The 26,072-nt window shown below is 48.9% G+C and overlaps 1 protein-coding gene across 2 annotated transcripts in view; it reads right to left on the reverse strand.

Moving 5' to 3' along the window:
* Positions 1-26,072, reverse strand: part of PPM1H (protein phosphatase, Mg2+/Mn2+ dependent 1H) — a 241,855-nt gene that overhangs the window by 100,248 nt on the left and 115,535 nt on the right. For both annotated transcript variants that reach the window (XM_037063062.1, XM_037063063.1), the window contains exons 3-4: positions 24,659-25,003; positions 16,572-16,684 (exon numbers count right to left, since the gene is read on the reverse strand). In XM_037063062.1, the coding sequence (XP_036918957.1) occupies positions 16,572-16,684; positions 24,659-25,003 (458 nt within the window). The remainder of the gene's footprint in view (positions 1-16,571; positions 16,685-24,658; positions 25,004-26,072) is intronic.

Consider the following 26,072-nt stretch of genomic DNA (forward strand, 5'->3'; position numbering starts at 1 on the left):
CAACCCCCAACCCCCAACCCCCAGCCTCCCCCGAAGTGCACACAGAGATGAGCTCTCTGCGGTGCTCAGGAAAGAGGACAGTGTGCAGTGAGATGAGCCTGTGCCTCCAGAGGACGCCTGCAGTAGCCACGGCGACACTTCCCAGAGCTGACTCTTGCAGCCTTCTCCAAGGGAGAAACAGCTCGGAAAACTGTCAAGAGGGCCCACCAATGTGAGGGTCAGCCTCAACCCTGGGACAGACGTGGGAATTTCTGGAGGATGTCAGGACTGGAAATCCTCCCTATGTACTGCCTCTCTCAACAGGAACTTTCAAACACAATGAAAGGTAGCAAGTGCACGGTTACCCTGACTGACAACCAAGCCCCTGGAGAGTGGTTACCCTACATGCCAAGTCATAGGCCTGGAAGTGGGTTAGGCTTGGCGATGTGGGGGAAGAGGGGAGTTAGAAGGCTGACCCTCCCTGTGCCTCCGTGGGAGACCCCTGACATTCTGCAGAGAGATGAGATGGTGTGATGACCAGAGGCAGGTGGTCACGGGAGGGAAGTCTGGTTTGGGCTTATGTATTTGGCAACATCAGGGTGTAAGTGGTAGATGAAGGTTCTTGAGATGGCTTAGGGATAGGATGTGGAGAAGCTGGTTGAAGAGGAAGTCCTGAGGTGGGCTGTATTTTAGGGGCAGGTGTGACAAGGAGCCAAGAAAGTGCGATCCTGGAAGCCATCAAAGAGATTGTTTGCAGAAGGCAAAGGTTGAGTATTTATGGCAGCTGACTTCCGTCCGTTCTGTAAGCAGGTGTTTTAGTTTAGGTAGTACTATCGTGTAATGGATAAACCCTATAAATGTCAGTGGCTTTAGCACGATACCCGTTTACATCACGTGTGAAACATGAAGCCCACTTATCAGCTTGGGAGGCTGGGGGTGAGAGTCACAGGCAATTGGGTGGCGGGAGTCCTGCCCCCTTCAGCACACACTTCTGAGGAGCCCACCTGGGTGTGTTAACCTCTCGTCTGCAGAACAGGGTAGAAAGAGAGGATGGCGTGTGTTTCCCAGGCCCGGCATAAATTCCCACCACCACCACCACCCTGGTAGCCTGAAACGACAGAAATCCTCTTTCTCACAGCTGTGGAGGCTGACGGTCCAGAACCCAGGTGTGAACCCTGCCCCCTCGGACGCCTCTGGGGGAGAACCCTTCATTCTCTCTTCCAAGCTCCTGGCAGTCCTTGGTATGCCCTGACTTTTGTCAGCTCGGCCCCAACCTTGGTCTCAACTTCGACGTGTCACATTCCCCATGTCTTCTCTGTCACCACATGGCCTTCCTACAAGAATGCCGGTTGCCAGCTTTGAAAGGCCTACCCCAGTCCACGCTGACTTCATCTTCACTTCCATCTTAATGACATTTGCAAAGGGCCCATTTCCAAATGAGGTCACATTCACAGGTAAGAGGGTTAGGACTTAGACATACCTTTGGGGGGAACTCAGTTAAAGTGTTACAGTGTGTCAGGGGGGTTCACAGGCCAGGCCTGAGAAGTGGCCCACAGCCCCCGGCAGGAACTCAACCCACAGCCCCAGGAAGGTGCACAGAAAGCTGAGAAGGGCGGCTCCCGGGGCCCTGAGGGAAGAGTACGTGGAGAGCAGCTGGCCTGCAGGGGAGGACAGTCACGACTAAGGTGAGAAGCGGAGCCAGAGAACGCTGATCCCCTGGAAGAAATCAGTGTAGCCCTGAAGCTAAAAATAGCCAGGTGCAAACACCAGTGAAATGTCAAACGATAAAAGAAAAGATAGCTGGGGGTTTGTCTGGCTTTTGAAGCCCAGCGCCTGAGTTCTTTGAGGCCTGACCTGGGACACACTCATTTTGACAGCTCATCACACACGCTTGTGCACTACAGACATCAGGCATGGACATGTTAGGAAGCCCACGCATGCTATTCCTCTTCCAGGCACCCCTCGGACAATTCTCCACCTGAGAGTGCTTAAAGAAATGTTGGGTCAACCAGAAGGCTGCCTGCTTGTAATGTAGTAAAACAGTGATTAATGCTTCGACTCATGATTAACTATCCACCAGAGAAAGCACAGGGGCCCGCAGGAGGGCAGTCTCTTCCCGGTGTACCAATGTCATGCCACAGAGGCTCCGACCTTCAGACCCACACTATTTTGAGACAAGGAGCTTGCACGCAGAGCCCGAGCTCATGTGACACACAGAGGATTGATGCAGCATCCTCAGAGACCTCACTCAGCCCTCAAGCAGAGGGCGAGGGGCTGCTGTTGCCCAGGCGCAGAAAAGACCCGCCTTGTGGCCTGAGCAAACCTAGCCCACTTGGGAGACGAATCGTAAGCTACCGTAAGTATCCCGTCCAGAACACAGCATGAGGATTGGTCTGTTGGGTCTCTTGTATTGGACATTAATTCAATGCCTCCTGTAGGTAAAAGCACTAGGTGGAAAGTCTGATGTTGAAATTACAGTACTGTACCATGGTTTTTAACAACTCCATGGAAAAGCCAAAGGAACAACTGATGGGAGATAATAATTATGTTAATTATTGTTATTGTTATAATTATAAAAAAACAACTTATGGAGCATTTACTACATTCCAGAAATTGTACACAGAAACTGTACTGTTCCTTTGTTCCCAAAGGAACAGTTGATGGGAGATAATAATTATGTTAATTATTATTACTGTTATAATTATAAAAAACAACTTATAGAGCATTTACTACATTCCAGAAACTGCACTTAGCATTATACACACTTATAATCCTTCTGCCCACCTTATTACAGACAAGGTTATCTGTAATAATCCCCTTCTCTTATTATCCCCATCTCACTAGCGTGGGAACAAAGGCACAGAGGGGCTGGGTCCTCTCTGTTCGGGTCACAGCACTGTCACGGGCGACGGAGCCAGGACCAGAGCCCAGCCAGACAGCCTCTAGAACCTGTGCTGTTACCATCACATAACCTTCCCTACCACACATGCTCTTATCTGTTTTATACTCGGGCCTTTGCTACCAGATTCTGTTCAAATGAAGAGTCTGAAAAGTGACTAATAGAATTGAGCCACTTTTTAGGTGACTTGTTACACTGGGAACCAGAGCAGCCCATTTGGAAGAGGGACCGCATGTCCTTGAAACACTGGGGAGAAGGATTCTATGACGTGCCAGTTCAGAGGCACAAACGACATGACTGAGGGAGGAGAAAAAAAACTACACATAAACTCTGATAGAGAAAAGAACCAGCCCTGGCTAGCGTGGCTCACTGGGTTGAGCACTGACCTGCGAACTGAAAGGTCGCTGGTTTGATTCCCAGTCAGGACGCATGCCTGGGTTGCGCACTGCCAATGGGAGCATGCAAGAGGCAACCAATCCATGTTTCTCTTGCACATCAATGTTTCACTTCCTCTCTTTCTTTCTCCTTTCCCCTCTCTAAAAAAAAATTAATTAATTAAATCTTTAAAAAAAAGAAAAACAAAACGAAACTTCTTATTTCGGGGGGGGTGGGGTGGAATGAAGGGGGAGCACATAGATGAATTTGCATGAATCCAATTTTTCTAGACAGGCCTGGTGAGCCATGGTTGTGACTGAGTTCCCACTATGCAAATTCTAAAGCCTCTTTATTGCCTGGGAGGCCTCTGGAACCGAAAAGCAAGGGTCCAAGAGCTGAGTGGCCAAACCCAGACTGATGCAGAAGGTCAGGCAGGCTCCAGACCAAGCAGTCTCACTGAGGGCTTCTTGTGCCCTTGAGTTGCATGGGAAGCACGACCTTGACTTCACAGCTAAGCCTTAAAAGAAAAAGAAAAAAACCTGTTTGTTTGTCACATGCCTGTGGCTTTTTAAAGGCCCTGGCTGAAAAAAGACTTTTTGTGTGTTACTGAGAGACACCCATTGCTTGCTAAAACACTGGGTAAAACCCAACAGTGACATTAGGGGCTGCCTAGCAGGTGCCCAAAGCACCTAAGGTATAACTGTCGATCCCACGAAGCCCCACCAGCAGCGCCAACCACGGTCTCACGGAGTGGGCTGGCGTGACTTCAGCACGCTGCCCAGATCCACTCGGGTAGGAACTCAGACCAGGGGCCCAGAGCTGAGACCTGGCGGCACTGTTGGCGGAGACGGGTTCTCCACTCCCGAGCCCTGAAACAGCCCAGGAACTGCTATCTTCACAACACACACTCGACATCTGCCCAAAAGTTACCGGTGCCCTTTCACAGCCAGGTCATCTACACTGTCATGCAAAATTTACTTTACCTTGCACCATATTTTTATTACAAACTAAGCCGTGTTAACTCAATCCTCACAGTGAGTCTGTGACCTAGGGACTGTTATAATCCCTACTGTACAGATAAACTGACTGGCACAGAATGGTTAGTTATCTTGCTCAAGGTCACACAGTAAGTGATGGAACTGGAATTCAAACCCAGGAGGCTTGCTCTTCACCCTGTACTTTTAATCAATATCTAGTCTTTCTCACTTTCTATTTTAATACAGACAATAGCTAACATGTGTTACTCTGTGCTTACTATGTACCAGACAAACAAGATAACTGCCAGGCAAACAAGATATATGTACTGTCTCATGTAATAGTTCCCTGTAGGAGACTATCATTATTTTAACCTAATGGATGCATGAGCTGGGTCTTAGAGAGACCCTGCATCTTGCCCAGAGCCACGCCACAGTCGTGCAGCCAGAACTCAAACTCAGGCGCTTGCAGGTTCCAGACTGCGGGTTCCTGGAGCCTGTGCGCAACCACCGCCCCGTGGTCCTCCGCCCCGAGGGCCACATGCGCACCCTCAGTCTCCCTTAACCACTCTCTGAACACTCTACTTCAGATTTGCATGTCATTGTTTATTTCACGTTATTTTTCTTTAATAACCCACAGGAGTCTTGGATTAACACGAATGATTACCAAGTCGAAGTGCAGCGACACCAGTCCTCGGCCACACTGAGCCGCGCACCGGGCCCTGCCCTCCGGAGGAAGTGCAGCCAAGGGCTCTGCAGACCCGCTATGCCCTGGGGCCCGTAGTGGGGGCTCTGGGCGGCCCCTCCCCTTTGCGGAGGTGCCAGAGGGCAGAGGCGGTGGAGCGTAAATGCGCAAAACTGATCCCACCCCATGGCTGGTGCCACCAGCTGAGGGGCAGCGGCTGTAGTGCTAGTGATAACGGGAACAGTGGCGGCAGTGCTCGTGGCGGCTCTAATAGTGGTAACGGTGCTGGTCGGGGCAGTCCCAGTTGTGGTGGTACTAGTCCTGGGGGCAGGACCAGTGGTGGCAGTGGTCGTACTGAAGGTAGTCCCTGCAGGCGCCGCAGACAGGCAGTATGTTAAACAACAGGGGAGACGCAGTCTGCTGCTCATTGGGAGGGCAGGGTGCAGTACAGCGGGAAAATGGATGCCTGCAGGTCAGACCCACCTGCAGCCACTAACCTGTGAGCTGCTGCTGGTTCAGAATGAGAGACAAGTGGAGCTAGGAAAAACGCTCTCCCTGGATATGCAGGTGACAGACACAGTGTTGGGAGGCAGCAGACAGGGCATCTGGGGCCTGGAGGAAGTGAAGGTGGGTGCCCAGCAGGAGCCTGGGGCGGGCTTGCTGGAGGATCTGCCCAGGGGAAGGCCCGCAGCGCAGGTCCTCATCAGAGCCGGCACAGGCAGCAGCTGGAAATCTTCTCTGGACTCACGGTTTGGGGCATCGCCTGCCTACTGGGATCCAAGCCAGTAAGACAAGGGAGGGAAATGGATGGACGGAGGCCTCAGGGTGCAGGGAGCTGAGCTGGCCGGGCCAGTCTCCGGCTGGGGGTCACTTAGTGGTCACCAGATCTCAGAGCTGTTGGACATCCTGAGGTTAACAAGATCTTGGCAACTCTGCTTGTTTTTAAAGCAGGGAACTGAGGCTCAGTGAGTGATGGGAATTTTCTACAGTTTTTGACATCAGACATCTGCACTCTGAAAACCTTTATTTAAGTGCTTTGGCTCATCATGCCTTACTTCCTTCAGACCTTTACTCAAAGCACCCGCCCTCGACCCCCTTTAGTGGTGCCACCTTTGGCTCTCCATCTGAGATTTCAACCCCCCTAAGACCACTGAACTTCTCCCTTGTCCTCCTCTTCTCTTTAACAAGCATCACCACCTGGCGTACTCAACATTTCACCCATTTGCCTTGCTTATTACCTGTCTTGCTGATTTGTCTGCAAGCTCTGTGATGGCGGGGAGTTCTGTTCACGGGGTTTTTGTTCCTGGCACTAAAATGGGGCGAGCGGATCACATCCCATGCTCTCTCTGTCCAGGGCATTCCCACACAGTACCTCTAACCCGTATGGGTGATCCTGACGAGTGTGCCAGCCCTTCCACAGATGGGAAAGCTGAGGTGCCTTCTGTGGGGGTGAGGGCTAGCTTTTCAGCACTCCAACACCCCAAGCTCACCCCCTTTCACTATACCACATCACCCACAATACCACTCACTCTCAGGGGCTGACACCTCCCTTCCTGCTCACTTGCTGCTAACAACTACACCACCTTTGATCCCAGAGAGTTTGTCGACTTGCTCACACAAACAAGGGCCAAGTTGAAGTTTAAATGCCCATCTGGTCCAGTTAACGCCCCAGGGCAAACTAACCACCTGATAATCAAATACAGGCCCCCTGCCCCCAAATAAGGACCGCTCAGTGAATAGCAACATCCTGCCATGAAACCGGAATGACCTTCATGTACTGTTTCCCACTGACGATGGGTGCCTCAGTGAGGCTCACAGTTCACAGAAACGAGTAGGGTCCCGCCAGAAACACCTGTACTACAAAGTGATCCCGGGCGCCCACCAAGTTTTCCAGTGCTATTCACAAGCACAGCAGTGCCACAGTGAAAGAGCAAAGCAAGAGGGTCAGGCCACAGAACTCTGCAGCAAGAGATTCTGATCTGTGACGGAATCTTGTTGATGTAGTTCCAGTCATTCTTATTGCAGAAGCCAAAGAACGCACTTACGAATGTGCTAGAGTTTCCCCCATTAGCCCATGGGAGACTTCATTCGTCAAAGCCCAGAGCTCACCTGTCCCCCCAAAGCCTGCATTTGTCCACCACACCGCACTGGAAATGGAGGCAGGGCCCTCGTCTGCCTCATTCACCACCACGCTGCCCCACACACGCCGGGCTCAGGGCTGGCACCGGAACGCTGGCTGAGCCCGTCTCCTCCAGCGGCACATCAGTCAGCTCCTACCCGTCTGCACTCTGGGGCTGTGACGGTGTAAGGCCCACAACGGACCACACGAGTTTAATGTAAATTAACTTAGGATGGAGACACACTTATTAACGATTCGTCTATAGTAATTATTTTGACTCTATTAAGGATGACCTCAAAAAGAGGAAATGTGCCCGAATAAAAAATAGAGGGAAGGACTATAGTTTGAGAGTAGATAATGTGAAATTAAACTGGTATGTCTAAATTAATAAACTAAACTGGTATGTCATTTAAAGATATTTTAACATAACTACGACAATTTAAAAACAATCTTAAAAGAACAGAGAATGAAAAATCAGTTTTAAAACCATTAAACGTCGGTATATTCATACACTACCTGGTTAACATAACCTTTCTTCTTTTGCATGAAATAAATATTAGTTTCCCCAAAGGACTTTACAAAGGCAAATATTTGGTATGCTGTTTACTTGCAGGCTTTTTCATTATCCAAATGTGTGGTTTTTTCAAGATAAAAGTGGATCATATCGAGACAGCTATTTCTTCACTGTCTTTGACCATCTCAGCTGAATTTATTATACACCTTCCAAGACCAATGGGAACAAAATTAAAGTAACAAAAGAGGTAACTGGTGTTTGGGCTTTAAAAGAGATAATGATGGTAGCTTCCTCCACTCAAAAAGGAACAAAGACACCATCACTAATTAAACTGACTAGGAGCGCCCTTCTCAATGCCCAGAGATGTTTGAAACCATGTCCCTTGGGCCTGGGGACACAACTTCGACTGTGCAGACGAAAAAGGGCTCTGTAATAAATCTGACTGGAAGTAACCTCGCTGGGTGGTGTGACCACAAATCCTCCCTGGGCAGGTCAAGGGTGGGTAGTCACGCCCCATTTCTATAAAAAGGTTTCTCTTGGATTTAACTGAGCCCTGCCCATTGTTCTTGTGTGTCTAAGACCAGACACTTTAGAAATGCCAGAGTAGTCCTCTTTTCCAGACCCTCTGGAAACAAAACTAGTACCGTGAAAGGAGCCTGTGACCCAACCCTGTCCAACACCTTCTAATTCAATCACGGAAACTCGCCCGCCCCTGCCTTCTCCCACCTCCACGTAATACCCTCCCACAAAGTCCCTCCTTGATTCCGAATGTATAAAAGCAACTGCAACTGGCCTTCTCCAGAGCATTTTCTTAGTCTGTTGAGATCCTGCTTCTAGGCGTATCCTCTGTTGGACTCAAATAAACTCTTAAAATTTTTTTCTACAGGTCTGGACACTCTTCTATCAGCCAATGACTGCATGTCCCAGCAGCCTCCCTTGTTTCTCAGGAAGCCCTGTAGAACCCGCCAGTGGAAAGCATGCAGCGTGCTGTGTGCCTCCTCCGGGCTGGGCTGGGCCGGGCCAGGAAAACCCTCCGAATGGGTGCCCTCTCCAGGCTCCTATTCCCTTCCAGCTCACTGGTCAGAAATCCCCCGAGGCCTCAGAAGCCAAGTGTTAACAGTGGCAGACCCTCCTCTGTCCTAGGTCCCCAAATGCCTGTGAAACACAAAGCCATTGCTTCCCCAGGACAGTGAATTTGGGGGTCTATAGTTTCCATTCTTAGCCTACCGGACACACCATCACACAGCAGGGAACTCTTGTGCCTTTCCTTACACTAACTGCGAGGTCATTAAACTCATAAGAAGAAAAAAATAGCCACAATATTTTTAAGATTGTCCTAAAGTCACAGAAATGGTGCTTAATGGGAACCTTGAAAAACCAAATTACTTAGTAGACTGTTCTTGCTGGTGGGAATATACAGTCAATACATACGTATTTTCCGTAAGAGGGGACCCACTGCCCCCCACAGCGGCCCCTGCACCCCTGGACAGTGCCCACTGAGTGCGGCTGGTCTCACGGAGCTGTGCTGGCACAGGAGAGCACCAGCAGTGACCCACTCTGGGCAGTGACCGTGGCCCTGGCCTTGTGCTCCAGGCTTTCCGCTCGTCGGGTCTCCTACTCTTCGCCTGGGGAGAGGGTACTCTCCTCACCTCCAAGTACAGATGACAACGCCGAGGCACCGAAAACACGGCACCGGCCCCAGGCCACACACGAGCAAACGTGGCGGAGCCCGGGTCAGCCCTGGCAGTGCGAGTCCCGCCCCTGCCCACTGCTCGGCCCTCCAGTGGCTGTCACCCTTGCCCCAGACCCAAGGGCAGCAAGCCTCACCAACACCCACGCCTGCAAACACCCAAAGATTTCTTTTATATCAATGCAAGTTATTTTCCCACATGGCAAAAAAAACCACAAAAAACAAAAAACCCTGAGTTTCCGTCATCCCTTCAAACATGGTTCAGATCTCTTCACCATGCGGGTGGCTACCTGCTGGAAGGTGTCTGTCCATTCACCTGCATGGTGCACTGTGCCGCTAGAGAGGGACTTCAGGTGTGAAATGAGATTAATGACAGTACTTCCCCAACAGGGTCGGTGTGAAGATGAATTAGGGTATTCATGTAAAGCCCTAGAAATTAGAGATGGAGCTTGAGACAAAGGAAGCCAGCCAAAACCAGCAGCTACTATGCGCCTCATACTGTAAGGGCTGCAGCCTACGACTGTATCCGGTTCCGGTGTCCACCGCACCCGCTGACCAGACTGAATTTGCTACCTACTTAAATGTGGTTTTTAAAAAGGGGGAGCCCTTAATAAGTTGAGTCTCCCCTATCCTGATATCCCTCCTTTTTCAACAGATACTACATTTTACCTTGACTCAGTTAAGCTTCTTCTGATTAAGGCCAGCCCACCTTCCCAGATAGTAAAGGCCTTTTTCGGTGTTGTTAGTTCACCTTACCTGGTTTCACATCCTCAGCAAATCAGAGCATTGGAACCTGAAAATCCTGGAGTGGCCCAGAGTGCCCCCGAGATAAAGCCGTGCTGTTCTCTTCTAGAAAGTTCCCCTTGACATGCACCCACTGCTTCATCCTATCTCAGCAACCAAGGATATGTAAGTCCCCTGTCTTGACCACAATAACCTCACACCAACCTTCCTAAGTTCAAATATTCCATTCCACCAACTCTCTAAGACTTCTTAGCCCAGTTCCTCAGTGGGTTAGGGGTCCAGGGACATCATTAGAAGCGTAACCTGGGTCGGACAGGGGAAGCACAGCCAAAATGCCACTCTCCCAGGGGCCCAACCGTACAAGGTGGGGGCTGGAATGGGGGGCTTCAGAACTACACAGCAGTCAGTGGCAGCCTGAAATAAGGAGCTGGGTCATACAAGGAATCCTTACCACGTTTCGAGGAAAAAGACCTGTTCTAGGTTATCAGGATGGCAAAAAGGAACCCACAGCCAGGTAACAGAGGTGCAGGCGGGCCCCTCCCCCTCGAACGCTGCCCTGGGAGCTCCCTAGCACTCGGGGAACGCTGGACACTGGGTAGCATTCAGAGTGTGCCACGCTAGGCTCAGGCCGGGACAGCTACGGTTTCTCAACCCTGAGGACACAGGGCTCCTTCCAGGCTCTCGCAGACGCCCAGGGCAGCCCTTAGAGCAGCGACTCCTACTCACATCAGAGGAGGTGGAAGGGCTTCCTAAAACAGATGGCTGGGCCCCTGCCTGGGTTTCTCTGGGGTGGAGGCCCCACTTTGAGAACCACTTTCTCAGGACAAGGGAGTCAGGGAGCGGTGAAGGGGGGAAAACCCAAGGGGAAGAGGGCAGGGGTAAGTCCGGAGAGGGAAGGGCCTCTCAGGGGCCCGCTGTGCAGGCAGCGAGGGGGCTGACAGCCACAGTAAGGACCGGGCTGACCCAGCACATGGTCTGTCTTCTGTATCTGTGACCAACTGGCAGGGGCATTTCCTTTTTTCCTAATCCCTTCTACAGGTTATGGGTATAGCTAAGGGATAATGTCAACGTACACTAAAAAAGATGGGGCCGCGCAGAAAAAAGGTAGAGATAGCGATTCAACTTTCACCGTAGAGGACAGTGGTTAATTTTGGTTTCTTGCTATTTTCTATGCTATTTTCCAGATATTTGTCACTAAAACTGCGAGAGGCGGTGAACTTAACGTAGTCTACGGAAGACGCTCACTTATTTTTCTGAGCTCAGAGGAAAGCTACTACCAGGGAAGTGGCCCCCAGTCAGGCATGGAGAGGTGAACCACTTATTAGCGACAAGCAGTTTCAGAAAGGTCTGTATTGGCCATTTATGTCCATGACCATAAAAAGGAACGAATAGTTCTTTACATTCACTTGGGCTGGAGGCAGTTACAGTGTATTTTATCATCTCACCACTAGTGAAGGGGAAGAAACCTGAAAGAGAAGACACTACAAGTTTTAATTGGTTTTGAATTTAGAAATGTAAGCTGAATTTAATACCTAACTCCTATCCTCAGGAGAATTCAGACTTGCCAGAGGAATGCACCTCTGAATAAATAGAGAGAGCTTTAACTTAAGTGGGGAGAAGGGGGCTCTAGGAAATTTAAAATGAGGGAAAGAGAAATGAATGAAAACCAGCCTGGCTGGACTATGCCCTTGTCTAAAGGACACTTTGTGGAACGCGTATTCCCTGCTTTTATCCAGAGCTGCTTCACGAGCACAGTCGACCTGACCTGCTCGCCCTTTTCCTAGGAGGACCTTCGAGAACGTGAGGTTGACCCTGTACTCCGGGAGCCTGTGACCCATTCTGAGAAGGTCTACAAGACCCGTGCTGCCAAAGGAAGTGTAGACACGACAAAACGGAGGTCTGAGACCGTGGCAGTAGTTATTTGTAAGACAATCATCCAGAAGATCCAGAAAACACTTGTGGTATTTTCAACAGATTACCATCAAAACGAAAACAAAATTTAAAACTGAACTCTGAGACCTCTGTAAAGGGTCAGCATGCCCTTGGTTCCAGAAAACATCATTCCCAGTATCATCAGTGAATGAACTGGACGGCCCGAAACTTACGTGCTTCATCACTGCAGTGCACCCAAACCAGCTTCCAGTGCAGCCACCCACGCATTACACCCCCTGAAGTTTTACGTGGAATCAAAGATGCCACTGATGATAAGGTATACCATTATTTTACACACAACTGGGGAAGAAAAATGTTAACTAGAAACTGTTGATTTTAGAGATGTTCGAATGCGAAAACCGAAACAAAAAGCCCCGTGTCTCATCGTGGACGGGAAATCCCTCCCACGTGTGGGTGCTGAGAACTCGCCATCCACAGCACGCTGGCTTCCGCCCTGACTTCCACCCTGGGGCCGGAGGGCAGCCTGCTCCTTAGAGCTGTGGGACCCTCAGCCAATCACTTTGCCTCGCGGAGCCTCAGTGTACGTGTCTGAGGTCCACGGTGCCTACTTCTCGTCACATTGCTGAGAGAATTAAATATGATTCTGTCTTAGTATTTAACATGTGCCTAACACTTATTAGCTGTCTTATTCCTGCTGTTACTAAAAATCTGGCAAGAGCAAAGTCATGAATTTAAACAACATTAAACAGTTTCTTTCATGCAAAGAAGTTCACCTAGTCTCAGTTGCCAAACCTTTACACGTTGCCTCCTTAGTGCCACAGTTCTAGAAATAAAACAAAATAATTTAAAATGGAGTCAAAGTGTCTTCTTAAACTGAAGAATCAGCCAGAGCCCTACGGAGAGGGTGACTCAAGCACAATGGGTAAGCGTTTGCATATTGCTTTGCATGACATTTGCATGCTACCAGTTCATTTTTACTTGAAGTGAAAATCCGCCCACCATCTGGTTCTTTCCTAGTCCCTTATGATCCCCTAGGTGTTGAGTTGGCTGCCTTGGCCTGGGAAAAAAACAAAGCAATTGCAGTGTGTTAAGTAGTTACCGCCTGTGCCCCCCAGGGCTGGTTACCAGGCTGAGGAGAGAAGGGGGAGCCTGCAGCAGGCCGGGGCCTCGCCCACTGTGAGCCCCTACGGGGAGGGTGGCCGCTGGCTCAAACAGCAGTGAGCCACAGAGAGCATCAGCCTTCGCCTGCATGCAGCCCCCAGGGCCAATGCACCTAATGGACATGTCACGTGATTCACAGCGCAGTGGCTTGAAAAATCGTTCCTGGCCACCAGGAGCTTCCATTTCAAACCAGTGCACAGCTTCTCTTTTCCTGAGTGGGAGTAACCGTGCGGCAGTGAACATACCACAGGGATCTGCTTTTGCTTTCAAAACTGTCAAGATTTAAAGTAAACATAAGGCAGCCAATATCTGGCAATACAGAACAAAAATTAGCACTTAATTAATTAGGGCCCTGTTGCTAGAATCCTCTGTCAGTGCTGATCATTTGCTTACACCGAGCCCCTGATTCGTGACTGCACAGGTGGTGGTGGACGGCACTTGCAATCCAAGTTCACTGAATTGCTGTTCCTTGGGAACAACTGAGTGTTTCTGTAAACTCCAATACCTATAATAATTACTACTATGCAAACTAGGCAACGACCCTATGTAAGATGATAGGAAGTGTCTATTTTTCATACAAGAACTGAAAATAGCAACTTAATGAGTAAGTGTCCTCCCAGTTATCCTATGGATGGTGCACACACCCCAGCTCCTATTTCTCTGAGGTCTCTCTGTGACACATGACCCTAAGTGAACGGCAAACCCAACCAATCAACCAAAAAAAAAAACCCCAAATTCACATCCGGATACTGGGCCAGGATACCATAAATGTAATTATGTTTATTAGGTCTTAGAGATGCTTTTTTGTCATAGAATAATTTTTTTCTTTCAGTGCTTTACAGCTTTAGTAAGGATAAAAGGCTTCTAAAATTATCGGAAAGCACAAGTAATACCTTATGCTTTTATGGACACTCGGAAACACGGGAACCTCAGTTATACCAAAATTTCAAAAAGTGACGCCAGGGAAGTTAAACAACCAAAGGAACACCCTTTATATCACCACGCTACTTTCTAAAAGTGCCACTCTTCATAGGAGAATGGTTAGAATGCCACAAATTTTAGAAATGCCTACTTAGTTCAATGCCTACCACCATTTGTTACAGATGAGGGCACTGATAGCTGGTCTAGAAATTGGCACTTAAAAAAAAAAGAAAAAGCAAGAATCTAGACGACGAGCACTTGGGGCTGGCCGGTGCAGGACAGGGGACGGGAGCTTCCGAGAAGCAGGAACAGAAGGCGTGGCCGGGTGGGTGGTCCTGCAAGGAGCCTGGAGTCTGGAAGAAAACCACGTTCTAAAACGAGAAAAAGGCACTGGGGAGAAACTGCGCCTATAAAAAGAACAGCCAAACATAAAGATATTCTGGGACAGGAGTTGTGTTGCCTCCTGAGTCCAAGGTCACCTGGGGTGAGAGGTATGGGCTGTCCCCAGGAAACAAGGCCCTCGGGCACCATCCTAGCACCTGGGACGTACGTCTAGGAGAGTGAACTCATTTCAAAGGACACAGATCTGGACATAAAGGCAAAAGGTGCACAGGAGCACGGCATCTCAGTCACTAACTCAGTCTTACTCAGCCCAAAAGAAAATCATATTTTTCTGCTCATCTATCTCCCAAAAAACTCGAGATCCAGAACAGAACAAGAGGCCCAGAAACTGGCTCCTAAATGTGTGTCTGAAAAGGCCCCTGAAGGCCAAGAGCTCCCCTTTTCCAGAAGCTCAAACCCCGAGTGGCGAAGCAGCAGCCCCCACGCGGAGGCGCAGCCCTGGCCTGTGTCTGTGCCCTGGTGACCTCCACAACTAGCATTCCCGGGGCTGCTTGGTCACCTGGCTTCCAGCTGTGCTCCTCCAGTGGGAAGAGAGAGGGGTGCGGGAAGAGAGAGAAGTCAGTACTCCTTCCCACTCTCTCCCGCAGCCCTGCCCAGGCCCCAGGCTCCTGGCTCCGCTGTAGCACTTTCTGTAGCATTTTCTCCCGGCCCCTGCAGGCCTAGGGTGGTAAATGCCTTCTTGGGCCTCACCACCCCGGCTGGTTCCTTTTCATTTCTTCACTCCGTGGACCCTGACTCTAAGTTGGAGTCTGTCTTTTGCCTGGACCCTGAAGAGACTCCCTAGGGAAAGGAAGCCATGGGATAAACATGTGGTCTCATACAAAATACACAGAAACTGAGATATCTTACAGAGTAGAATAGAAACCCACATAACCTTTAAAGACTAGCAGACCTCCAAAAACACCAGTCTTCAAACCCCAAATGCTGCTGCCTTGGGCGTTCACTCTCTTTGGCCTGAAGAGCTTCAGAGGCAAGAAGGGGGAGGATGCTCTGCTGGGGGAAGGGACCCCCTCAGACTCCCCCTGCTTTGTAAGTGGAAGTCAGGTCACGAGCACCACAGACACGAGGTGGCCCATCACATTACGCTGGATGGCCCGGCGTGTGGTGGGCTTCGCCACCTAGGTGTGCCAAGTGCACTCCGCGATGTTTGCACAGCAACAAAATCACCCGACAACACATTTCTCGGAATGTATCCCGCTGTGAAGCAACGCACGACGGTAAAGAAAAGGGTGAACTCCTTGATTGCCCAAGGGAGTCGGTCTTCCAGGTTACAGAGGCGGCAGCCACAACCTGATGGAGACAGGGAAGGGGCGGGGGAGGGGACAGCCCCTTCACACAGGGGTGCTGAGAAGAGGCATGTGACCTGGAACACGGAGACAGAGAAGTGCGAGCATCTTAAGGCCACAGCCTGTGCAGGAAGTGGCTCCTCCTCTGAGGACCTCGTGGCTACAGTCCACTACTTGGCTTTCAGAATAAAGAGTCAGTCTTTAGCAAAAGCCCTGCTATAATGCCAACATCATTTGTTACTGAACGGACAGAGGAGGGTGTGATACACACTGGAACATTTTCCACAAAGTCAGTAATTAAAAAATTTCCGGCACCTAAAGTGAGGACACATCAGTTATTTAAAATAAAAATAAAACACAAGGTTGATCTTACTCCTCATAACGCTGGATAGATAAGGGTTAACCATAGTCTTCTGGCCTTGCACTTGAACCCAGAGGAGTGGACAAGGCAGCTTCTAAGGGCATGTGCATAAAAGGAAACTCCTGGGCTTCTGGGAGGGGACGGGGCAGAGTCACTGAGCTGAAGTGGAACCAGCTGGGGAGCCCTTCCACGTCCCCTCCAAACACCCGCGTCATTCAAATCCCTTCCTCCCTCATCTCTCTCATGTATGGTGCCTCTGCTACGCTTTTGTTAAAATTCGGGTTCTGGAATCAAAAGCCCTGCGCATACTACTGGTTTAGATTAATCACAGATACACACACACACACACACACACACAAACTGCTACCATGGACAAGAAGAGAGCCTTTGCCTTTTAATACCTGCCTGACCATTCTTCTTAAATGTATTCTTATGCAGATGGGGAAGACTTATCTTTATCAACACCTAATTCCAAGTGGAAATACTCTATTTCTAGTCCTGTAAAGAAAGATAAAAATGATCAAAAGGCAACAGAAACCAGTAAGAACCAGGAGGCCAATTGGCTTACCTGCTGTCCCCAGCATTCGCCACATACAGCTTCCCCAAGAGGCAGATCACAATGAGGGCTGTGCAGCCTCCAGAGATGTTGTAGGAACTCCTCTCTCGTTCTATTTGTAGGTCCTGGAGAAGAAAACAAAGTTAGTGCTGGGTTGTACAGAAACACGTACTGCAGACTTTCTTAGCATCGTTCCCCAAGGGTCTGAATGTGCTTCAAAGAACAGACAAGGAATCCTCAATGCTTGTTTTTCTACCACCTAATGAGCGTTTCTGGAGAGGGCCCTGGCATGAAACCGCCGCCGGCCAGACCATCTGCGAACCAGAGACAGGAAACAAGGGGTGGCAAACGGATATACTCAGGCAAAAACGAGAAGAATAAAACCAACTGCATTCAATAAATACCATCGCTTACGGAAGACGCAGTCTTCCACGGACTGTGAGCTGCCACGCAGAGGACCCCGCAGAGAGGCAGATGCTGGCAGGTACTCGCACCTGATCCATGGCTGTAACCCCAAAGTCTCCAAGGATCAGGACTTGCTTTTACAGCTGGGAAAGAGAAGGGACTGGAAGGACAGTGTCCTCTATTCGATGCAGGCAGGAGTCGACCTCCCGTCTCCCTGATCAAGGACAGCAGCTCCTGACCTCTGGTCTGACCTCCTCCGCCCACCGGCTCACAGCAGTGAGGGGCGTGCTCACAGCAGGCCCCTTCACTGAGCAGGCCCTCTGCGTCAGGTACTGCGCCGAGCACGTTACACGTGGAATCTCATCTCGTCCTCTCGGCTGCGTTACTAACCTCACACTGCTCAGGTGCAGAGAAGTGGGGGAGCCTGCCCACGTGCACTCGGCTGGAGTTTGGATTCCAATTTGATTCTCTTCCTCCAAAGCCTATGTTATTATTTGCCACCTAATGAGGCCTCCCCAAGAAAATTAAAAACACACACTTCTATTGACAGATAAGCATCATTCTCAAGACAGGTATCTTTGTAAAATTCTGTGTCAGTGACAGATGCAAGGGTTCTGTCACCTCAGAAAATGTGAGTTGAGTTAGGAAAATAAACTAAATGCTAGCTAAAATAATTCCAAACATTCTAGTAGTAATCTCCTAGTGGGGCAGGGGGAGGGGAACATAGGCTGGGTGGTAGGCAGAGAGAAGGAACGGTGCCCTGGCCGGTCCTGAGGGCGCCATCAGCAGACCAAGGGCCAGGGTACTTCTGGGATTCGTAGAAACCCACAGACTTAGACCTCAGTGGCTTTGGCCAGTTCCTCATGGAAACGGAGAAAGAATTTAGTAATCCAGCATTTATCGGCAATTGGGAATCAAATTACTAATGGGAAACTGGAAACAGGAGAGCCTGGGCTGAGGCTGGAGAACACGAACAGCAAATCGGTTAAAATATAGGGAGAGACAAAGTACAAAGGCACTGGGAGAAACCACCATACTGGAATGAAGTGGGTGGGGGGGGAGGGACTGAGCGGGCTGAGGAGCCCTGGGGAGGGGTTAAGAGTGCGTGGGGGGGGGGGTAGGACAGTTTAGAAGCAAGTGGAGAAATACTCCAATAAGGCAGTGAGTGAGTGAACAACGGCCTCAGAAGCTGCACAAGGCCCCACCATGTCTTCTCACAAGACTTTCCGGATCAAGAGGCTCCTGGCCAACAAACCAAAGCAGAATCGGCCCACTGCCCACTGTATTCAGATGAAAGCTGGTAGTAAAATCAGATACAAATCCAAGAGGAGACACCAGAGGAGAGCCAAGCCGGCCTCCGAGGAATCACACTGGAGGGACGGCTCACACACCTACCTGCGCTGCACCAGGCTGCCGGCATCTTCCCGGAGCACTGACAAGATCCCGCTGCCCGGACCATTGGGTGTTTTTATTGGGAAATTATTGGAAAAGTGATTTTTCTCTTTGACTTTTTTCTGCACTAGCACATTGGTTCAGTAATAAATACATAAGACCTTCTTTTAAAAAGCTGCATGAGGGTCAAGCATGAAGACTACCCTCAGGAACTATGTTGGACTTTAAAATTTTACTTAAACTGTATAAATCAGCTTTTTTAAAGGACTGGAGGGAGGACTAAATTAGATGGTGTGCATGAGGTGCTTTCAGGCCACCTAGATCCTGCCAGCAGCCTGGAAACTCCCTGATTGAGGGCAGAGACCTGTCTTACGCTCTCCCCGCTAGATGCTCAGCACCTGTAGCAGGCCAGGTAAAAGGTCATTTAATAAGTGCCTAGGAAGGGGGCAAATGAAGTCCACACATTTGAGAACACCCGGGTTTCAGAATGATCTCCCCACCACCTTCCCTCTACCATAACATGAGAAACGTGTCCCACGATTCACAAATGAAAAACTTAAAATGCAAATAGGTGCTCAGAGATGGTAAGCAAGCAGGAACCCGTGCTTCAGTCAAAATGAAGTCACACGGCAAGAACACACGAACAGTTCTCAGCACCTACACTGGGATGGCTGGACGTGAAGAGGAGGGCGTGGGTGGCAGGCAGGAAGGGTTGTCACGAAGAAGTGAATGGCAGGAGAGAGACAGCATCAGGCTGGTAGGAGTTTTGCCTGCTTCACCTCCAAACTATGCATGAAATAGAACCAATAATTCTATCCACAAAGAAGTGTGTGGGTGGATTTATTCATTTTTTTGCATTTAAATAATATAAAGTCGATACTATGATAGATACATATTTCATCGAATTAACATATAAATTGGTATGTAAAGTCCACATCCAATATTACTGTTTTTAATATATTGGAATTGCTCTAGCTACAGAAAAGATCCTTTCACACCCAGAATCAATATTTGTTTAAATACCTAAAGTCTGAGTGAGAAACAATTTTTAGTACAAATCCCGGAGCACCCAGCTGCTTGCATGCTGTATGTGGAGTGGGGTTCGAACGATTCTCAAGGGACCTGTGTCGCGGGTGTGACCCAGGCGGGAGGCAGCGCCAGACCCACAGAGTCCAGGGCAGAGGTGTCTCCTGGGACGCAGGCAACCGAGTGGACTCTCCGTTGCATGGCACTATCATGGTTTCCATCACGAGAAAATCTGATCCTAAAATTACGTAACCCTTGCTTGAAAACTGAGGCACTGTTCAACACTAAGATTTTCTGCTACGGCCGAGTTCACACTGGCCTTTAATTTTTTAGCAAACACTCTAGTTGGCTTGCCCAGTGAGCCCTTGCGATGAACAGTGATCCACAAATAGGGTCTTTCTTGTCCAGTGGCCCCACCAGGCTCCCCCTGCAGCTCCCCCAGCACGGGGGACGCCGAACCTGGCAGCACTTTCACGCAGACAGTGGGCTGCAGCCCAGCCACGCTCTATCCAAGAAACTGCTGACGGGCTCCCGCTTTCAACTACTGCCCCCGTTTGGGTGGCGACACACGTGTGTGCGAGCACACACACGTGCACATGTGTATGCACACTCTTTAACTACGTGGGTGCTCTCTGGAGTCACAGTGACAAGGATTTGAAAGCTGTGTTTCTATAAACTTTGTCACCCTGTAGGACTCACTGACATTAAAACATACTCTTCTGCTTCTCCTAAAATTGGGTGTAACTAGAACATATTCTAAAAATAATTGCTTCCCTCTTCCCTCCCCAGAAGCCAAAATAGCACACTTTTTTTTCCTGCACCACCTATTACTCTTTAAAAGATGTTTCACAAAATGCTAGTGCCAAAAGGACCACTGAAGGACCGCCTGAGTAGTCCTTCTAAAGAGCCAATGTGGCCCTGGCTGATGTAGCTCAGTGGATTGAGCACGGGCCTGCGAACCACACAATCGCGGTTCGATTCCCAGTCAGGGCACATGCCTGGGTTGCAGGCCAGCTCCCAGAAAGGGACTCACGAGAGGCACCCATACATTGATATGTCTCTCCTTCTTTCCTTCCCTTCCCCTCTAAAGAGAAATAAATAAAATCTTTTAAAAAAAAAGAGCTAATGTGATAAATGAAGTCAATAAGGATATGTTTACCATCAAATGAACTACCTGTTTTCTCCAAACTCTCAACTTTCCCTATTAGCTTAAGTTTCTGACATTCTAGGTAAAATATACAAAAATATGTAAAATTATAATTTATTTTACAAGCCCTCAGGCTTGGGTACTTTTTTTTGGGGGGGGGGGAGCAATGCAATCATGGGAAAAACTGCCTGCTACCTTTTTGCTAAACAATGACCAACCTGGAATATTTCCTCATTTTAGCTAAAACTATTCGACTAACTATGTCAGCTAAAATGGTTTAAGGAAATCAGCAAACCCCGAGACATAAGTCCAGTAAAACTAGTAAAAAACATGCATGTGTCATCGTTGCTTTTCAAGTACGGTCCAACCTTCTGGTGTCTCTGGGCCACAATGGAAGAAGAGCTGTCTTGGGCAACCCATTTAAATACACTGCAACATGTAATCACAAAAACATCCTAGAATGTTTTAAGTAAATTTATGATTTTGTGTTGGGCCATTCACAGACATTCTGGGTTGCATGCGGCCTGCAGGCCGCAGGGTGGACACCCCCTGGAAAAGGATCAACTTAAATGACTCAAGATTCAATTAAACAAGCTAACTGATTTATATGCTCAGCCAAGAAAGAGTCCTGCAGGCCTCTCCAAACTTCTTTCTGCTCAGAAGGGCTGATTTATCCTGTGTTATGTCTGCTGAAATATTACATTCAACCTAGGCTCATCTAAGGGCTTGGCTTAGCTAAATCAAAGAATCAACCCAATTTTTAAGATCTCTTAAAAATTAAGAGGGTTTTATTTTGCTTTTTGTTGCAATTAAGAATAGGAGCAATAAAGGGCAAAAAGTGATATGTATCAAATGAGAATAATTCAGCAGAAAAGCATTGCAAGACAGAAAGGAAATACATTGCTCTGGATGGTTGTAATTTGGTTTGAAAGTCCCAGAGATGACACAATCCTAGGATCACTCTTTGTTTCCAACCAATTTCAGGTTGCAAAAGAAATGCTGGGTAGTTTCAATAGGACTTGGCAGCTCCCCCTAGCTTGGTTAAAACACAGATCTGAACATGCTTTTAATAGTGTCAGTCACAAATAATAAGATTCTGCATGGTTTTAGTATCTGGGTCTGATTTCAGTTTATTTTGAGAACAAGCCAATCTGTCAGCCCGGCAATGAGGGAGGAAAAAAGAAGTACTGCCTAATATTGCCACCTGCTGGCGTTTAGTGGAATCACATGCTCATTCATTCTTGGAGGAACTTCCTGATACACCAGAAACAAAGACAAAACAAAACTAAGCTGGCTTAAGTACGTGCAGACTTGCAAGTCCACAACTTTCTGTGAATATGCTAATTTTTAAAACGCTATGACTTCTAAACTATAAATAACCTTTGCACCCATCCTCTTCTTTTTCACCATATGGTTTTTACCAACAAAGCCAAGCTGAGTGGTATTTCCAAGCATTTAGCCAGTAATAGGAAGAGACAGGGTAGTTATACAAGTTAAAATATTGCCACTTTTCTTCCTCATAACAGATTTCTAGAACATTCTTCACTGTAGTGAGGAACATATACCTCCACTAAAAAGGAAATAAGACAGACTTTTAGGCCTCTCCTGACTGTGTATCCAGACTTCAAACCCTGTAGGTGGCAGGCTACGAGGCCAGCCACTGCTAACTGGGTCTTACTCCTCGAAGGGCAAATGTCTCTCCTTCAACTATAGCAACAACTGAAGCGACTGAAACTCTGACTCTTCAACGGCTTTTGTAGGGTGGGAAAGTAGGGAGGACACTGAAATCAGGCCTTAGAGGTCATTTATTTTATTCACATCTATCACCCTGGACCAAACAACAACCTAAACACCCTGGTGACCAAACGTAGCTGCTGAAGCTGCATCTGGCACCGTGACAGCGCACTGCTGGGGAGCGGCAGCACTGAAGCATGTCAGAGAGTCCTGAAATTCCGGTCCCTGAGGGAGCCATGGTTCACGTTCCAGAGTGGTCACGGGGAGCTCGAGCTATGCCGCTTTCCCACGGTGAACGGAGACCCAACGCGAGATACAGCAGGGCCCTGCAGGGAACCCATGCTTGACTTCTTTATCCGACCCCTACACGTCACCCCACGTTTCTCCTCTCAAGGTCCTTCCCATTCACATTGCACCTGTTTGATACCCGGCTTCGCCCAATTGTTCAATGCTCTTTTCCTAATTAGGCCTGGTCTAGAGTTAGTGCTCCACAAATACAGGGGTGGGCAAAAGTAGGCTGACACTTGTCCACATGGAAACTAATACAATAATCAATAAAAAACAACACACGAATAAACTGCGTTTCATGTACTCACAACTGTAAACCTACTTTTGCCCCACCTCTGTATTTATAGAATGAATGAATTGCACAAGAAAGGTGAACCAATCTTGTCGCTGGTGATTCAGCTTCCAAGAAAAATTTCACGTAATGAATTGGCCAGTTAAAGGCTGAAAAAATACAAACAACAAGAATGAGTCTCTTTACTAAGTATTTTCCTAAATGGGCCTCTCATTTCAAGTCGAGTTGCTGCTAGTCACCCTGAGCAGAAAAAGCCCAAGGCCAAGGCCCCGCCTTGGCCTGACTCGGTGAGACAGCGGCCTCTGGTGGACAAAACTGGCAGGGCACAGCAACCACAGAAAAATAACAAACCAAACTTTTGCTTTTCCCTTTTCTCCCATCAGGGCTATAAGCAAACTGTCAGATTTTTACCTGAATTAAATATTAGCACTCTGAACACCTGTGTCTAGAAACACACATCAGAGCTTCCACAACAGCTGGAGAATGAGAGTTGACACGATACTGAGCCTTAGTACAAGTCACTTTTACCACCTGGATCCCTGCTTTCCTAAATTATCTTTTCCAGCCTCCTGGTGTTTTTCTCAGGATTGAAGCCTACCAGACACTCCTGAGACAGAGGCAGCTTTTAAACAACCTGCCACTCAAAGGGTCAACACCGTCTGCATGAAAGGAGAGGGACACTGGGACCGAAGCAGGGACAAGTTAAAGTGAGGAAAGGGTGTGAGTTTGAGGAGCAAATATACACACTATTCTTACCTACGAACACAGATGATGCTGAGCAGTACTATTTACTTCTCTGCTCTCACCAGCACACGGCTGGAAGTCAGGAGAGCCTAGAAAGTGCACAGTGTGTACACATAACTGTCGGGGGGCTGTTTCTAGATGCTCTCACTTCCCTTAAAAGCTTGTCATCACTTTTTAATCTCTAGGTTTTCAGACTGTTACTGCCCACACATCTTAAGCAGGCCCCTGTATAATCTCTACACAGCTTCACTTGTCACCTGCTGGCAGCATGCTTGCTACTGCTCAGAGAGAAAAACCTGTGGACCCAAATCACTGCTTCAGTAGACAGCGCGCTCAGAGAGGGACGACGGGGGTGCAGCCGTGAGCAGGGGTCCACCGTCACTGTCTGCTCTCACGAGGTACAGGGACAGCAAGGGACGCAGAGCGGCTGCGCTCTCCCTGAGCGGGTTCTCAGCAGTGAGGCTGAGAGGGAAGGAGGCTGAATGTGTCGATCAGACACGTTCACCTTTAAATGTACAAACTCATGTTCCCAAGCAAAACAAATGCTTCTTGAATATTGGCCTGTACATTTTTAAAGCAGTGAGAACCACATTGCCAATCATGGTAAAATAACTGTTCCCAGATCAGATCTGTAAAAAGGGGGTAATCCCAAGCACTTTACTACAAGCTCTGATTCCCCAAACACCTGGAATCCTGACACATGTACGTACCAGATGGCAGTCACGCTCATTTCAATTAAGTGGGATTGTACCAGCTGGGATGGAGATAAGTCTGCCGAAGGAGAACCAGTAATGCATGCATTTATTTAATCAGCTTATTGCTGCATGTACCATCCCTCACTTTCATCGTCTTTTTAATTTTGGACAGTACTCCAGGCCAGGAACTCCATCTCGCTGCCAACTTCTACTGAGAATGGAAACCCTATTAGAAAGGGGAGACCTCACGCGGAACCACCCAGCATGTGGGCAGGTCAGAGACGAGCCTCATCGGGCAGGGAGCCTTTCAGAAACAACGGTTTGGTGAGAGACACCTTCCTGCCCCTGCTGCCCTGAGCTCTTCGGCCATACCTACCATTTCCTTGAACGCGCTCTCAAGAGCTCCAATGACCAGACACTCGTGTGCGATCTTCTTCTCCGTGAAGAAGCGCGTGGGTGGGGTGCTGGGGGAGCCCGGGGCCCCGACCCCACCGCGGAGCGAGGCGGCCCGGGTCAGAGTGCGGCCACTGGCAGGCGTGTTCTCAGGCTCGTCACCCAGGCAGGTGGGCGGGAGGACGGCGGAGTTCTTCAGGATGTCCACGATGGCCTGCAGCTGCTCCGTGACGTGGTGCTGCAGCAGGCGAGACGCCACCACCGCGGCCCCGGACCCTGCGTGGCCATCAAACAGTGACCAGTAGTGGCAGGAAACACCTTCTAATTCCTGGGGGAGAGAGGAACAAGGAAGGAGTGAGAGCCACAGTGGCCACTGCCCAGGTGACACTGACGTGGCCGGGCCTCCAGGGGGCGCAGCACGTCCACCTGGCTGCCTGGCTTTGGTCTGCACTCAGCAGGGAGGAAACACAGCAAAGCCACTCAGCAAGGGGGCCCAGTATTTGTCACCATTGCTACTACCACCCAAGGTGTGAAGCAGTCCCTGCCTCTCCACCTGGGGGGAGGGACCCAGGTTACCTGGTGCGCAGGTACTCCCTGGGGGCCAGAGCCACGTGAATTTGCTATGTAGGAGTTTGAGGTGGAACTCCATACAACCGGATGTGTGTTTAGAAGCCTGGCTGAAACGTCTAATCCTCATCTGCAGTCTCTGCAGAAAGGTCTGTGGTGCTTTCTGGGGAAACAGGTGGGCTTATTTCCCCCTTTAAGGCCCCTACACTCTCAGATAACTGCCTCATCTTCTTTCATCCACATCCTGAATTTTTAGAACATGTTCTTTCCTTAGACACCCAGTATAGTCCAGGCTTCACAACACGCAGCCAATTTACCTCTCCTCCCCCTGTCTGCTACCTCCCACGGTTTCCCAGCTGTCACTCGGCATCTGTCTCCTCTTCCGACCCTGAAGCTGCTCACGCGGCCACGTGCTGCCCACCTCCCCTCGCCTTCCACGGGTTAGAGCCTATCGCTTCATTTCTAGACAATTTCAAGATGAACAGTTTTAAAAACTGTCTTTGATTCACACAAGTCTAAGATCTTAGCTGTGGGGGGAAAAAGAGCTCAATTACGAAATATGTACAGGAGTAAGATATTAAATAGCTAAGGTGCATGGAACATCAACTTCTGGCTGCTAGGCTTATTTGTCCTGCAGCAACAAACACTGAGTTTTTTTTTTTTTTTTTTTTTTTTTAGCTGAAGCCATTAAAGATTTTTTGGTTCATCTCATTTTTTAAAAAACTGAAATACAAATGACCTATAGCACTGAGTATATTTAAGGTGTATGATATGTTGACTAGACACACTTATATATTGTATATGATTGCCACTGTAGTAATAGTTAGACC

This window comes from Sturnira hondurensis, unplaced genomic scaffold (genome assembly GCF_014824575.4).
Source record: "Sturnira hondurensis isolate 20B ecotype Veracruz unplaced genomic scaffold, ASM1482457v3 Scaffold0014384, whole genome shotgun sequence".
In the NCBI taxonomy this organism is placed as follows: domain Eukaryota; kingdom Metazoa; phylum Chordata; class Mammalia; order Chiroptera; family Phyllostomidae; genus Sturnira; species Sturnira hondurensis.